This window comes from Heterodontus francisci, chromosome 28 (genome assembly GCF_036365525.1).
Source record: "Heterodontus francisci isolate sHetFra1 chromosome 28, sHetFra1.hap1, whole genome shotgun sequence".
Taxonomy (NCBI): Eukaryota; Metazoa; Chordata; class Chondrichthyes; order Heterodontiformes; family Heterodontidae; genus Heterodontus; species Heterodontus francisci.
In genome coordinates this window covers 15,419,584-15,436,117 of record NC_090398.1, presented here as the reverse complement: position 1 = coordinate 15,436,117, position 16,534 = coordinate 15,419,584, and the positions used below count along the sequence as shown (strand labels likewise).

General features: G+C 50.1%; 1 protein-coding gene and 1 pseudogene across 4 annotated transcripts in view; one reads left to right on the top strand and one right to left on the bottom strand.

Moving 5' to 3' along the window:
- Positions 1-4,597, top strand: part of LOC137345288 (ICOS ligand-like) — a 100,272-nt gene extending 95,675 nt beyond the window's left edge. For all 4 annotated transcript variants that reach the window (XM_068008769.1, XM_068008771.1, XM_068008770.1 and 1 more), the window contains one exon: positions 3,313-4,597. In XM_068008769.1, coding sequence (XP_067864870.1) covers positions 3,313-3,358 — 46 coding nt within the window. In that variant the 3' untranslated portion in view covers positions 3,359-4,597. The remainder of the gene's footprint in view (positions 1-3,312) is intronic.
- Positions 4,598-7,503: 2,906 nt separating this feature from the next.
- The window catches only part of LOC137385230 (cilia- and flagella-associated protein 45-like), a 30,886-nt pseudogene continuing 21,855 nt past the window's right edge, over positions 7,504-16,534 (bottom strand).

Genomic DNA, 16,534 nt, shown 5'->3' with positions numbered 1-16,534 from the left:
AGGCAGCTCCCCTCCAACAGATGGGCCCTGCACCTCAGGGCCCTGTGTTATTTCTGTGGAGGGGTGCCTTCTCCTCTTTTTTGCACTTGGGCGCGGAGACTCAGAGACCTCCATGTCATCAGAGGCCTCCGCCTCCGCACCCTTTTTTCCTTTTTTAGTCACCCTGGGCCTGAGCCCAGCCCTGGGACAGGTGGATTCCATGGGAATGGGCTTTGGGCTGAGCTCAGGCTCGGGTTGAGTCAAAGTGTCCAGGGGACGCGCCTCACGATGTTTCTTTTTTCCCCGCGTCTTCCTTCCGCTCGGACGGACGCTCCCCTCCCCGCCAGAGGCTGTGAAAACCACAGCCTCCGGAATCGACTGAGCGGTGTCTGTTGGATGTGTGGGGGGAGTGGGAGGAGGTGCTGTGGAACCACTCTGGGCCGCCGAGGTGGAGCTGGCGGCCGGGAGGTTGGGGCAGTTCTTCCGAACATGCCCCACCCCCTTGCAGACGTGGCACCGCGCCCCGTCCGAGGTCCAAAAGACGCGGTAGGCCGTCCCCTGGAACTCCACATTAAATTGGCCCTCCGTGTCCTCCTCCCGCGCCAGCTGCATAAATAACTGGCGGCGGAAGGAGTAGACATGTTGGAGGCTGTGCTCCCGAAGACCAAGCCGGACTGGGGTGATCCCCAACCTCACCTCCCCCAGATGGTGCAGGTGGGGGAGGAGGAGCTCACTGGGAATGAAGGGTGGGACGTTGGACAACATTATCCGATGCGCAGTGGCCCCCAGAGGGTCCACTGGCAGGAAGGTCCCCCCCACAGTGAGTCCTTTACTCAGGGCCAGGGACACCGCCCGCTCGGTCTTCAAAAAGAACACAGCCTTCCCATACATCTTTGAGGCCGCAACAATGGCCGAGGGGCCGACAACCACGGCCATTGCCTTAACGCAGGCCTCAATAGACATGTTGGGGTGGGGATAGCTCTTCACCCCATGGCTGCATGTCAATAATTTAAAGGGTGACGGGGCCACGTGGGCAGCCACAGAAGCTGCAGCTGCGTAGGTAGTAGAGGGCCCCGCCACCGGTGATGAAGGGCTTGCCATGGGTCCAAGAGCTAAACCCACCCCAAATTGTGGACTTGCACACCAAATATCAGCGATTTAACTGAAAATATTGAATGTGTAGTAAAGACAAACAAACAAACAACAGATTAGTGGAGAGGCTGAGGTAATAGAGGAGAGGCAAAGGCAGGCTAGAAGGGATGACTTGCTTTCTGGAGGTGGTGCTCACAGTACACTTAAAACAGTCTTTGAAGTTGGTCTTCCGGTTTGGGGAGTCGTCTTCACCTGGGTCAGCTGAAGCTGCCCAGGCACTATCGATCCCCTTCCGTCTGTTTAGCTGGGCAGCTTCAGCTGACCCAGGCTTGGCAATTGGGGTGGGGAGGGAGCTTTCCTGTGTGCTTTTGCAGCAGCACAGATTCCTGTTGAATTGGCAGCCCCACCCCTTGTTGTTCCAGCCACTTGTTCCTCCCCCAACAGTCCAAAGTAAATTACTGGTGTTCAGCACCCACCTCCAGACAAAGCCTTGTTTCCAACAAAAAAAGAATGTCACTTTCTTCTCTTTTAAAGGTGATTGTTGTTGGAGTTTTCCTCTGCTTGATGGCAGCTGCTCTCTCTTGCTCAGTGTAGCTCCTCTCTCCACCTCTGCAACCTCCAACTGCCACCAGCACTCTCAGCTGCACCTCGTTGATGCACTCAACACTCAGGCTCCCAAATCAGAGAGCAGCCAATCCCAGTGCTGTACCTGTCCTGGGAGTGTTTGATGGGGACAGTGTAGAGGGAGCTTTACTCTGTATCTAACCCCGTATTGTACCTGTCCTGGGAGTGTTTGATGGGGACAGTGTAGAGGGAGCTTTACTCTGTATCTAACCCCGTATTGTACCTGTCCTGGGAGTGTTTGATGGGGACAGTGCAGAGGGAGCTTTGCACTGTATCTAACATGACTGATCCTCCAACAGTGCAGCTCACCCTCAGAACTGACCCACTGACAGCGCAGCGCTCCTTCAGTACTGACACGCCGACAGTGCAGCATTCCCTCAGTACTGACACTGACAGTGCAGCACTCCCTCAGTACTGACCCTCCGACAGTGCAGCACTCCCTCAGTACTGACCCTCCGACAGTGCAGTACTCCCTCAGTACTGACCCTCCGACAGTGCAGCACTCCCTCAGTACTGACCCTCCGACAGTGCAGCACTCCCTCAGTACTGACCCTCCGACAGTGCAGCGCTCCCTCAGTACTGACACTCTGACAGTGCAGCACTCCCTCAGTACTGACACTCTGACAGTGCAGCACTCCCTCAGTACTGACCCTCTGACAGTGCAGCGCTCCCTCAGTACTGACACTCTGACAGTGCGGCACTCCCTCAGTACTGACCCTCTGACAGTGCAGCGCTCCCTCAGTACTGACCCTCTGACAGTGCAGCGCTCCCTCAGTACTGACCCTCTGACAGTGCAGCACTCCCTCAGTACTGACACTCTGACAGTGCGGCACTCCCTCAGTGCTGAAACTCTGACAGTGCAGCGCTCCCTCAGTACTGACCCTCTGACAGAGCAGCGCTCCCTCAGTACTGACACTCAGTGCAGCGCTCACTCAGTACTGACCCTCTGACAGTGCAGCGCTCCTTCAGTACTGACAGTCTGACAGTGCAGCACTCCCTCAGTACTGACACTCTGACAGTGCGGCACCCTCTCAGTACTGACCCTCCGACAGTGCAGTACTCCCTCAGTACTGACCCTCCGACAGTGCAGCACTCCCTCAGTACTGACCCTCTGACAGTGCAGCACTCCCTCAGTACTGACACTCTGACAGTGCAGCACTCCCTCAGTACTGACAGTCTGACAGTGCAGCACTCCCTCAGTACTGACACTCTGACAGTGCGGCACTCCCTCAGTACTGACACTTTGACAGTGCAGCACTCCCACAGTACTGACCCTCCGACAGTGCGGCACTCCCTCAGTACTGACACTCTGACAGTGCAGCACTCCCTCAGTGGTCTAAGGAGATCATCCCCCATGTTCCTCCGTCTCTGTAAGTCAGTGAAGTACCTCAGGCATGGAGCTGTTCTGGTAATGGAGGAATTTGATCACTTGCGGGATAGATTGCGTCCCCGCACTCACAGGCCAAGGTCCTGTCGGCTTTGTTACTTACCTGGTGCCAGGGTGCACAATGTCCTCACTATTCTGTAGCCACCTGACTACGCGGGGAGATTTAATGACTTTTCAGCTGATTGTACAGAAAGATTGACTCTCTCCCAATATCTCTCCGTCTCTGACAGGCTGTGCGATGGAGTGAGCAGCAGGAGACAATCCTCGACAGTTTAAACTGATCAATAAATGGAGGAACTCTCCGGGATTTTTAATGTCTCTGTGTTCTTGAATTGATAACACCTCATCATGATGGATTTCACAGGAGGAATGTTTATGGAATATTTCACAGGTCACATGTCCCAGACACCAGTCAGTCACATCATGTACACGCTCCCCTATCAGAGTCTCGACACCCCCATTCAATCTCCCTCAGCCCATGTACACTCTCCCCTATCACAGTCTCTACACCCCCATTCAATCTCCCACAGCCCATGTACACTCTCCCCATCACAGTCTCTACACCCCCATTCAATCACCCACAGCCCATGTACACGCTCCCCTATCAGAGTCTCGACACCCCCATTCAATCTCCCTCAGCCCATGTACACTCTCCCCTATCACAGTCTCTGCACCCCCATTCAATCTCCCACAGCCCATGTACACTCTCCCCATCACAGTCTCTACACCCCCATTCAATCACCCACAGCCCATGTACACTCTCCACTATCACAGTCTCTGCACCCCCATTCAATCTCCCACAGCCCATGTACACTCTCCCCTATCACAGTCTCTACACGCCCATTCAATCTCCCACAGCCCATGTACACTCTCCCCTATCACAATCTCTACACCCCCATTCAATCTCCCACAGCCCATGTACACTCTCCCCTATCACAGTCTCTACACCCCCATTCAATCTCCCACAGTCCATGTACACTCTCCCCTATCACAGTCTCTACATCCCCATTCAATCTCCCACAGTCCATGTACACTCTCCCCGATCACAGTCTCTACATCACCATTCAATCTCCCACAGCCCATGTACACTCTCCCCCATCACACACTCTCAATCTCTCTCACTCTCTGTGGCAGCAGTTTTGCTGACCTTGGGGTCTACAGCTCTTTGCTTTTCTGACTCGTTTGTCTGCAGCAACCTGCTGAGCAAAACCACAACCCACACAGACGTTATCAATGGGCGAATGTGGTATCTGGAGTATGCATTAACTTAAGAAAAATAATAGTTTGTTATGTACAGCCTTATGCGAAGCTGACCTCGGATTCTACATGGTGTATAGTCACGAAGGCCGTCCTGTGTCTATCTCGTAGTTCTGTAACTAATTGGGAAACTGTCAGCTCGGCGTCTGTTGTACTATATAAATCTGGCGCTCTGGAGCGGTTTGGAGTAGCACCGGACAGTGATTAGGAAAGGTGTGCACCCCATGATATCATGCAATAAAATTTGTTAATGCTCAAGGTCTGAGTCCGGAGAATTTCTTTGACAATCTGGCGTATCAAATTTCTTCAACACACAGTCTCTACACCCCCATTCAATCTCCCGCAGCCCGTGTACACTCTCCCCTATCACTGTCACGACATCCCCATTCAATCTCCCACAGCCCATGTACACTCTCCCCTATCACTGTCACGACATCCCCATTCAATCTCCCACAGCCCATGTACACTCTCCCCTATCACTGTCACGACATCCCCATTCAATCTCCCACAGCCCATGTACACTCTCCCCTATCACTGTCACGACATCCCCATTCAATCTCCCACAGCCCATGTACACTCTCCCCTATCACTGTCACGACATCCCCATTCAATCTCCCGCAGCCCATGTACACTCTCCCCTATCACTGTCACGACATCCCCATTCAATCTCCCGCAGCCCATGTGCACTCTCCCCTATCACTGTCACGACATCCCCATTCAATCTCCCGCAGCCCATGTACACTCTCCCCTATCACTGTCACGACATCCCCATTCAATCTCCCACAGCCCATGTACACTCTCCCCTCTCACAGTCTCTACATCCCCATTCAATCTCCCACAGCCCATGTACACTTTCCCCTATCACTGTCACGACATCCCCATTCAATCTCCCACAGCCCATGTACACTCTCCCCTATCACAGTCTCTACATCCCCATTCAATCTCCCACAGCCCATGTACACTCTCCCCTTTCACAGTCTCTCCATCCCCATTCAATCTCCCACAGCCCATGTACACTCTCCCCGATCACAGTCTCTACAACCCCATTAGTCCCTTTCACAGCCCATGTACACTCTCCCTCATCACATTCTCTGCACCCCCATTCAATCCCCTTTCACAGCCCATGTGCAGTCCCTTAGCTCTCTCTCAACCCACACTTTCTCGGGGAGATATCTGTCCACTGACTGGTGTCTCTCAGTCCCTCTCTCTCAGGGTGCTATCTGTACACTGACTGGTGTCTCTCAGTCCCTCTATCTCAGGGTGATATGTGTACACTGACTGATGTCTTTCAGTCCCTCTCTCTCAGGGATATATCTGTACACTGACTGGTGTCTCTCAGTCCCTCTCTCTCAGGGTGATATCTGTACACTGACTGGTGTCTCTCAGTCCCTCCCTCTCAGGGTGATATCTGTACACTGACTGGTGTCTGTCAGTCCCCTCTCTCAGGGTGATATGTGTACACTGACTGATGTCTTTCAGTCCCTCTCTCTCAGGGAGATATCTTTCCACTGACTGGTATCTCTCAGAACCCTCTCTCTCTCAGGGTGATCTGTACACTAACTGGTATCTCTCAGTCATTGTCTCTCAGGGAGATACCAATTCTGAGGGACAGGATAAACTGCCAGTTCGAAAGGCACGGATTAATTAGGGATAGTCAGCATGGATTTGTTAATGGAAAGTCATGTCTTACTAACTTGAGGTTTTTGAGGAAGTAACAAAGAGGGTTGATGAGGGTAGTGCAGTGGATGTGGTCGACATGGATCTTAGTGAAGCATTTTTCATGGCAGACTGGTCAGTAAAATGAAAGCCCTTGGAATACAGGGGAATGTGGCAGGTTGGATCCAAAATTGGCTCAGTGACAAGAAGCAAAGGGTAGTAGTCGATGGATGTTTTTGTGAATGGGAAGCGGTTTCCCATGGTGTTTCACAGGGCTGTGTTGAGTCCCTTGCTGTTTGTGGGATATATTAATGATACAGACTTAAATGTGGGAGGCATAATTGGGAAATTTGCTGATGACACAAAAATTGGTTGTGCAGTTGATAGCGAAGAGGACAGCTGTAGACTACAGAAATATGTAAATGGTTTGGTTGAGTGGGTGGAAAAGTGGCAAATGGAATTCAATCCAGAAAATTGTGAGGTAATGCATTTGAGGGCAAATAAAGCGAGAGAATACACAATAAATGAGAGGATATTGAGAGGGGTAGAAGACGTGTGGAGACCTTGGAGTCCGTGTCCACATGTCCCTGAAGGTGGCAGGACAGGTAGATAGAGTGGTGAAGAAGGCATATGGAATGCTTTCTTTTATTGGCTGAGGTACAGAATACAAAAGCAGGGATGTAATGTTGGAACTGTATAAAACGCTGGTTAGGCCACAGCTTGAATATTGTGTACAGTTCTGGTCACCACATTACAGGAAGGACTGTACAGCTCTGAAGAGAGTGCAGCGGAGATGTACAGGAATGTTGCCAGGGCTTGAAAGTTGCAGCTATGAGGAAAGATTTGATAGGCTAGGGTTGTTTTCCTTATAACAGAGGAGGCTGAGGGGTGACTGAATTGAGGCCTACAAAATTATGAGGGGCCTAGATAGAGTAGACAGGAAGGACCTGTTTCCCCTAGCGGAGAGGTCAATTACCAGGGGGCACAGATTTAAGGTGATTGGTAGAAGGATTAGAGGGGCCAAGAGGAAAAACTTTTTCACCCAGAGGGTGGTGGGTGTCTGGAATTCACTGCCAGGAACGGTGGTGGAAGCAGAAATCCTCAATTCTTTTAAAAGATACCTGGACATGCACCTGAAGTGCTGTAACCTGCAAGGGTATGGACCAGGTGCTGGAAGGTGGGATTAGAATGGGCAGGTTTTTTCAGCTGGCGCAGACATGATGGGCTGAATGGTCTCCTTCTGTTCCATAACTTTTCTATGGTTCTTTATCTGTACCCTGCCTGATGTCTTTTAGTGCTGCCTTCTCTGGGTTGACTGGGTGCAGTTGAGGAGTGAGGGTGAGGTGTTGTTGGTCATGCGGTTGAGTAATAGGGGTCGAGGGGGTGCATGGTCCATAGTCTAAGGTGAGGGGTTCTCAATCCCAGGGCGATAACATGCAGGAAGCACATTGCACACCTCGGGACCCTTTTGCGAAGATTGCAAATGATAATGAGACAGATGATGTTTTATTTATTCTTTATACATTTTTTGAAGACTCCAAAACACATCGAGCACTAAATTTCCAAATGTAGAATCCGTGCCTTCACGTGTCACTAGGCTGTGACAGCGGCCAACCGTCGCTCAATCTCCCGACAGTACTTTTCTGGCAGGCCGACGGACCTGCGAAAGAGGATCAGGAATGGGTTACAGACCCTGGAACTGAGGCAGACTCAGATTCCAACCCCTTCCCATCACACCACACAGGATCGAACCCCTTCCCGCTCGCTCCCACTCTCGACAGCCCCACAGGCCATGGTCCCAAACCCCTTCCCATTCGCTCCCACTCCTCACAGCCCCAATGGTCCCAAACCCCTTCCTGTTCGCTCCCACACCCCACAGCCCAACTGGACCCAAACCCCTTCCCGCTCGCTCCCACTCCCCACAGTCCCACTGGACCCAAACCCCTTCCCGCTCGCTCCCACTCCCCACAGTCCCACTGGACCCAAACCCCTTCCCGCTCGCTCCCACTCCCCACAGTCCCACTGGACCCAAACCCCTTCCCGCTCGCTCCCAATGGTCCCAAACCCCTTCCTGTTCGCTCCCACACCCCACAGCCCAACTGGACCCAAACCTCTTCCCGCTCGCTCCCACTCTCCACAGTTGCACTGGACCCAAACCCCTTCCCGCTCGCTCCCACTCCCCACAGTCCCACTGGACCCAAACCCCTTCCCGCTCGCTCCCACTCCCCACAGTCCCACTGGACCCAAACCCCTTCCCGCTCGCTCCCACTCCCCACAGTCTCACTGGACCCAAACCCCTTCCAGCTCGCTCCCACTGGACCCAAACCCCTTCCCGCTCGCTCCCACTGGACCCAAACCCCTTCCCGCTCGCTCCCACTCCCCACAGTCCCACTGGACCCAAACCCCTTCCCGCTCGCTCCGACTCCCCACAGCCCAACTGGACCCAAACCCCTTCCCGCTCGCTCCCACTCCCCACAGTCCCACTGGACCCAAACCCCTTCCCGCTCGCTCCCACTCCCCACAGCCTAACTGGACCCAAACCCCTTCCCGCTCGCTCCCACTCCCCACAGTCCCACTGGACCCAAACCCCTTCCAGCTCGCTCCCACTGGACCCAAACCCCTTCCAGCTCGCTCCCACTGGACCCAAACCCCTTCCCGCTCGCTCCCACTCCCCACAGCCCAACTGGACCCAAACCCCTTCCCACTCCCCACTGCACCCAAACACCTTCCCGTTCGCTCCCACGCCCCACAGACCCACTGCACCCAAACCCCTTCCCGTTCGCTCCCACTCCCCACTGGACCCAAACCCCTTCCCGCTCACTCCCACTCCCCACAGCCCAACCGGACCTAAACCTCTTCCCGCTCGCTCCCACTCTCCACAGTCGCACTGGACCCAAACCCCTCCCCGCTTGCTCCCACTCCCCACAGTCCCACTGGACCCAAACCCCTTCCCGCTCGCTCCCACTGGACCCAAATCCCTTCCCGCTCGCTCCCACTCCCCACAGCCCAACTGGACCCAAACCCCTTCCCACTCGCTCCCACTCCCCACTGCACCCAAACCCCTTCCCGCTCGCTCCCACTTTCCTCAATCCCAATGGTCCCAAACCCCTTCCCATTCACTCCTACTCTCCACAGTCCCAATGGTCCAAAACCCCTTCCCACTCTCCCCAATCCCAATGGGCCCAAACCCCTTCCCGCTCGCTCCCAGTCTCCATAGCCCCACTGGATCCAAACCCCTTCCCACTCTACACAATCCCAATGGAGCTGACCTGAGTTCATCGAGTTTCTTGCGTTTGATTTGGTCGAGGCGAAGCCGTCTTTGTAAAGCTTCCTCCTTTAGCCGCTTTCCTTCCTCAAAGAATGCCGCCCGCTCCTCGATGTGCTTCTGCTCCCTCTCCCTGATCTGCTCGCGAAGGTCCGTGGCATACTTGGTCCTGCCATATCTCTTGTCCTCTTCCTCTTTCTTCTCCTTCTCGATCTGCTCTTTCTGTACCCTGCAAGTTCAGTCCCATCAGTTGCCGGGAGAGCCAACAAAATCCCTCACCTTGATCCCTCCGTCTAAACTGTCAACTGTGCAGGGGAGCTTCCGGCATCTAGTACCTCCCTTTGCCAACACCTCCAGAACCCATCAACCAGTTCGACACACTGTGAAACCTGCCCCCGCCCGCATCCTCACCAAACACCAACACCCCCAGCACCTTTCGTCCAAATGCATACGCAGAGAGGTTAAAGGTCAGTGTCTTGCATACCTCACCATCTCTAAACATCCCGATTGTTCCGTACCCCCAAGATGTTAAAGGTCAGCATCTCACTCACCATGACCCCCGACAGCCCCCAGACTGTCATTGAGGGCTGAAGGTGGGGAATGTTTTTGAAACGATGTTCCAGAAAACTAACAGCCACTGGGACAAGCATGGACTAAAAATAAAAAGGCAGCACGGACTGGTTAAGAGTAAGCTTGACTAAGTTTTGATGAAGTCACAGAGAGGGTCGATGAGGGTAATGTGGTTGACGTGGTGTACATGGACATCCAAAAGGCACTGGATGGAGTACCACCTAACAGGCCAGTTAGTGAAATTGAAGCCCATGGAATAAAAGGGATATTGGCAGCACGGATACGAAGTTGGCTGAGTGACAGGAAACTGAGAGTGGTGGTGTATGGTTGATTATTGAACTGGAGGATGGTAGACAGTGCCGTTCTCCAGGGACCGGGACCGGGACAATTGCTGTTTTTGATACACATTAATGACTTGGACTTGGGGCTAACAGGACACAATTTTGACATTTGCAGATGGCATGAAACTTGGAAGTGTAACAAACAGTGAGGAGGATAGTGATAGACTTCAAGAGGATATAGACAGACTGATGGAATGGGCAGACAAGTGGCAGATCAAATTCAACTCAGGAAAGTGTGAAGTGATTCATTTTAGTAGGAGGAACAAGGAGGCAATATTAAATTAACGGTTACTGTCATGCAGGCCCCCACCTGCCAAGAATGAGGCACATTAATTTCACCACATGGACATTAAATTGTCGTTGAGAAGAGAAGGCCTGTTACAAGGAATTGCCAGGCCCCTGGTCAGAAAGACCATTTTTGCATATTAACAAACAGGCTTGTAGCCAAAGGAGCCACTCCCTGCTCCAATTCAATCCACAAACAGACGTGGTCAGACCAGTTTAGTCACATGACTAACTGGCTGTTGTAGTTTTTGAACTGAGTTTTAAATTGGAGAGACAGTGTTTGAGCTGGCAGAAAGCTCTTTGCTCCTGGACTGAAAAAGACCTCCTCTCCTCCTGTCTACTCCCATCTCTTTCTCACAGAACTCCAAAACCCATTGAAGACACATGAACCCAAAGGGAGAGAAAAGTCTCCGAAAGTGAGAAGGGTTTAAGAAGAATACTAGGCCCCAATGAAAAGCAAGACTATATCTTCAATCAAGGACTCCACAGCGAGCTTGAAGCACAGTAACAAAAAAACCCTCCTCAGAGATTGCCTCAAACCTTTCCACTCTATTTTTTCTTCTGCCCCTATCTGCATGCGTGTATCGTGTATGCATGCTAGCGTGGGCGCATCATGTATCTGCAGGTGTTAACCGAATTAGAGTTTAAGTTTAATAAATTTCACTTTTCTTCTTTAAACCTAAGAAAGCCTGTTTGTGCTCATTTCTTTGCCTCATAATTGGAAAGCGGTGAACAAGGATTCACCAAGGGGGAGCTCAAAACGCAGTGTGTTTAAAATCAAAACCCTGTTACAGTAAGACCAGGTGAAGGCTGAAAGGGATCCCGAGACCCCTTTCTCACCTGGTTGTAACAGCTGCAATTATAAAGGGGTGCAGGAGCAGTGGGACCTGGGGACTATATGTTCACAAATCTTTGCAGGTGGCAGGACAGGTTGAGAAAGTGGTCAATAAAGTATATGGAATCCTGGGCTTTATAAATAGCGGGCATATAGAACAAAAACAAGGATGTTATGATAAACCTGTACAAAACACTGGTTCAGTCTCAACTGTAGTATTGTGTCCAGTTCCAGGCACTGCAGTGGTTCTCAAACCGATGTCTGTAAAGGCTTTCCGGGGAACTGTGAAATTATCTCTTCAGCGGCTGAGAGAGGGAGAGAGAGAGAGAGAGGGAGAGAGAGAGAGAGAAGGGGAAAAAGGAAAGTAAAGAAGAAAAAGGTTAGATGCTTACTAACGACAGTTAGTGTGAGTCTCACACGAGTAGAGTAACTAACAAGATGCCCACTCCCCGAGGACTCCTAAATACTCAGCCTTCTTTGCAGTGACAGGAGCCGCAGTGGTTATAGTCATGAGCAATGAGTTTCACATTTACTCTCGGCGGGAAGGAAGAGGAGGCTGGCTGCGGCCGTGATGCTCAGAGTGCATTCAATATGGATTTGTGCAGTGCAACAAGTGCCACGATAACCCATTTATTGCCCATCCCGAATTGCCCTTGAGAAGGTGATGGTGAGCTGCCTTCTTGAACCGCTGCAGTCCATGTGGGGTAGGTACACCCACAGTGCTGTTAGGAAGGGAGTTCCAGGATTTTGACCCAGCGACAGTGAAGGAACGGTGATATAGTTCCAAGTCCGGATGGTGTGTGACTTGGAGGGGAACTTGCAGGTGGCGGTGTTCCCATGCCTCTGCTGCCCTTTTGTCCTTCTAGTTGGTAGAGGTCGCAGGTTTGGAAGATGCTGTCTAAGGATGAGTTGCTGCAGTGCATCTTGTAGATGGCACACACTGCTGCCACTGTGCGTCGGTGGTGGAGGGAGTGAATATTGAAGGTGGTAGATGGGGTTCCGATCAAGCAGAATAGGAGTGGAGGGAAGGAAACTCGTCTGCTTGTGGGTCTTTTTTTTTTTAAGAAGAAACTAAAATAGAAAGCTGCTCAGCCTCTCAAAGATGCAAAACCAGTGCGGAGGCCATTGATACTGTTCTGACCAGCAGCTGTTGGTATCAGATGCAATCTGTGAATTGACATGGTGCATCCGTCATCGACAGTAAGTCTTTGACCACATTAAAAGCAGTTCAGTTGGCGGGCCCGAAAATGTTAGTGCAGTAGCACTTATCTTTTATCCCTGGTTTGTCAGCACTGTTCCATCATTGCCGACATCAGGGAAACTATCCCTCAAATTGCCAGTCCAGGTAATTCCCTGTTGTCCTGAAACCATTTAGGAAGGACAGGAAGCTAGGAAAAGGTGGAGGGGTTGCTCTGTTAATTAATGATGGTATTAGCACAATAAAGAGGGATGACCGAAGTTCAGGAGACCAGGATGTAGAACCAGTTTGGATAGAGATGAGAAATCATAAAGGCAAGAAGTCACTTGTGGGAGTGGTATACAGGCCACCTAACACTAACCACACTGTAGGACGGGGTATAAAGGAGGAAACAATGGGAGCTTGTCAGAAAGGTACGGAGATAATTATGGGGGATTTTAACCTACATATAGACTGGAAAAAAATCAGATTGGCAGAAGTCGCCTAGATGAGGGGTACATAGAATGTTTTTGGGATAATTTCTTGGAACAATACATTCTGGAGGCAACCAGAAAGCAGGCTATACTAGACCTGGTATTGTGCAACGAGATAGGATTAATTAATGACCTCATAGTTAAGGCGCCCCTAGGTAGCAGCGATCATAATATGATTGCATTCTACATTCAGTTTGAGGAAGAGAAGAGTGGGTCTAAGACTAGTATTTTAAACTTAAATAAGGGCAATTATGAGGGCATGAAAGCAGAGCGAGCTAAAGTTAACTGGCAAATCAGGTTAAGGGATAGATCGATAGAGATGCAGTGGCTGACATTTAAGGGGATATTTCAGAATACACAGAATAGATATATTTCAATGAAAAAGAAAAATTTTAAGGGGGGACCCACCATCCGTGGTTAACTAGAACAGTTAAAGATAGTATCAAACTTCATGAGAAAGCCTATAATTGTGCAAAGATGGGAGGCAGGTCAGAAGATTGGACAGAATATAAAAACAGCAAAGAAGGACTAAAAAATTGATAAGAAAGGTAAAATTACAGTACGAGAGAAAGCGAGCTGGAAATAGAGAGACAGATAGTAACAGTTTCTGTAGATATTTTAAAAAGAAAAGAGTTAACAAAGTGCACGTTGGTCCGACAGAGAGCGAGTCTGGGGAATTAATAATGGAGGTGGCAAATAAATTGAACAGGTATTTTTCATCTGTCTTCACTATTGAGGATACAAGTAACATCCCAGAATTAGCTGTAAGTCAGGAAATGGAAGTGAGGGAGGAACTCACAAAAATTACAATGACCAGGGAAGTGGTACTGAACTAATTGTCGGAGCTGCGGGCTGACAAGTCCCAAGGTCCTGATGGACTTCACCTTCGGGTGTTAAAAGAAGTGGCTAGTGAGATAGTTGATGCGTTAGTTTTAACTTTTTAACATTCCCTAGATTCGGGGAAGGTTCCTTTAGATTGGAAAATAGCGAATATAACTCCTTTATTCAAAAAGGGAGGGAGAAAGAAAGCAGGAAACTACAGGTCAGTTAGCTTAACATCTGTCTTAGGGAAAATGTTAAAAGCTATTATTAGAGATGTTATAGCAGGGCATTTAGAAAAATTCAAGGTAATTAGGCAGAGTCAACATGGTTTTGTGAAATGGAAATCATGTTTAACCAATTCATTGGAGTTCTTTGAGTGAGTTACATGTGCTGTGGATAAAGGGGAACCAGTGGATGTATTGTACTTAGATTTCCAGAAGGCATTTGATAAGGTGCCACATCAAAGGTTATTGCAGAAAATAAAATCTCATGGTGTAGGGGGTAACATATTGGCATGGATAGAAGATTGGTTAACTACAAGGAAATAGAGAGTACGCATAAATGGGTCATTTTCTGTTTGGCAAGATGTAACGAGTGGTGTGCCACAGGGATCTGTGCTGGGGCCTCAACTTTTTACAATTTATATAAATGTCTTAGATGAAGGGACCAAAGGTATGGTTGCTAAGTTTGCTGATGAGACAAAGATAGATAGGAAAGTAACTTGTGAAGAGGACATAAGGAGGCGACAAAGGGATATAGATAGGTGAGGTGAGTGGGCAAAGACCTGGAAAATGGAGTATAATGTGGGAAAGTGTGAAATTGTCCACTTTGGCAAGAAGAAGAAAAAGCATATTGTCTAAATGGCGAGAGATTGCAGAGCTCTGATATGCAGAGGGATCTGCGTATCCCAGTGCATGAATCGCAAAAGGTTAGTATGCAGGTACAGAACATAATTAGGAAAGCTAATAGAATGTTATCATTTATCACGAGGGGAATTGAATACAAAAGTAGGGAGGTTATGCTTCAGCTGTACAGGGCACTGGTGAGACCACGTCTGGAATACTGTGGACAGTACTGGTCTCCTTATTTAAGGAAGGATGTAAATGCATTGGAAGCAGTACAGAGAACGTTTACTAGACTAATACCTGGAATGGGTGGGCTGTCTTATGAGGAAAGACTGGACAGGCTAGGCTTGTATCCACTGGAATTTAGAAGAGTAAGAGGCGACTTAATTGAAACATATAAGATCCTGAGGGGTCTTGACAGGGTGGATGTGGAAATGATGTTTCCCCTTGTGGGAGAATCTCAAACTAGGGGTCACTGTTTAAAAGTAAGGGGCCGCCCATTTAAGACAGAGATGAGGAGACATTTTTTCTCTCAGAGGATCATGAGTCTTTGGAATTCTCTTCCTGAAAATGCAGTGGAAGCAGAGTCTTGGAATATTTTTAAGGCAGATGTAGATAGAGTTTTCATAAGGAAGGGGGTAGAAGATTAGCGGGGGTAGGTGGAAATGTGGAGTAATCAGTTCAGCCATGAACTTAGTGAATGGCGGAGCAGGCTCGAGGGGTCGAGTGGTCTACTCCTGCTCCTAATTCCTATGTTCATTATTGAGGCATGCTCTCCATGTAGCATTTTCAGGATGGGCTGAATGGCCTCCTTCTCTGCTGTAACCATTCTATGATTTTCACCTCATGAGATCTCCACAGGGTAATAATTTAGACGCAGTTGGTTCGTGATTACCAGTCCATTTCAGAAGAAGGCCATTTAACCAAAATGGTTGGAGAACCACTGAGAGATAGGAAATGAAAATAAACGATTTCCGGAGGCCGAAGGGTTGCAGATCGAAGGCGGGAAGGCAAAAGTACCAGAGGCAACAGGGGCAGTTAGGATTTGGAAGTGACTCAGGGAGGAGGGTGGAAAGAGATCCAAGAGTAGCCTTCAAAATGGAATGGGATGAAGACTTGGAGAAAACATTGGAGGGAACAAGGGGCAGGAGAGGGGGGCAGAGTGCACTGAAATGATTTCTGAAGAGCTGGCGAAAACTCAATGGGCTGAAGGGCCTCATTCTACGCTTTACGATTCTACCACAGTGTCTGACGCAGAGAGATACCTGGGGCCCCACCCTGCCACACCACCGAGACGGAGAGATCAGTGACCTACATGAGAACTCTCTCGAATTCCTGCCGTTCTTTCGTGGCCTGCACCGACAGAAAATGCTGCTTCTGCCGGATTTGATCTGCTCGGGATTCTTCAGAATCGCAGCCACCTCGGCTTTCTTACGCTCGTCCCCCAGTTCCTTCCGACGCCATTCACGCTCGGCGGCTTCCTGGCTCCTTTTTGCCCTCAGCGCATCCTACAATAGAGAGAAAAGAGGGAACAAGAGAGGAGCCATTGTCTCAGGGTGATATCTGTGCACTGACTGTGTCTGTCAGTCCCTCTCTCTCAGGGTGATATCTGTACACTGACCTGGTGTCCCCCAGTCCTTCTCTCTCAGGGTGATATCTGTACACTGACTGGTGTCTCTCAGTCCCTCTCTCTCTCAGGGTGATATCTGTACACTGACTGGTGTCTCTCAGTCCTCTCTCTCTCAGGGTGATATCTGTACACTGACGGGTGTCTCTCAGTCCCTCTGTCTCAGGGTGATATCTGTACACTGACTGGTGTCTCTCAGTCCCCTCTCTCTCAGGGTGATATCTGTACACTGACTGGTGTCTCTCAGTCCCTCTGTCTCAGGGTGATATCTGTACACT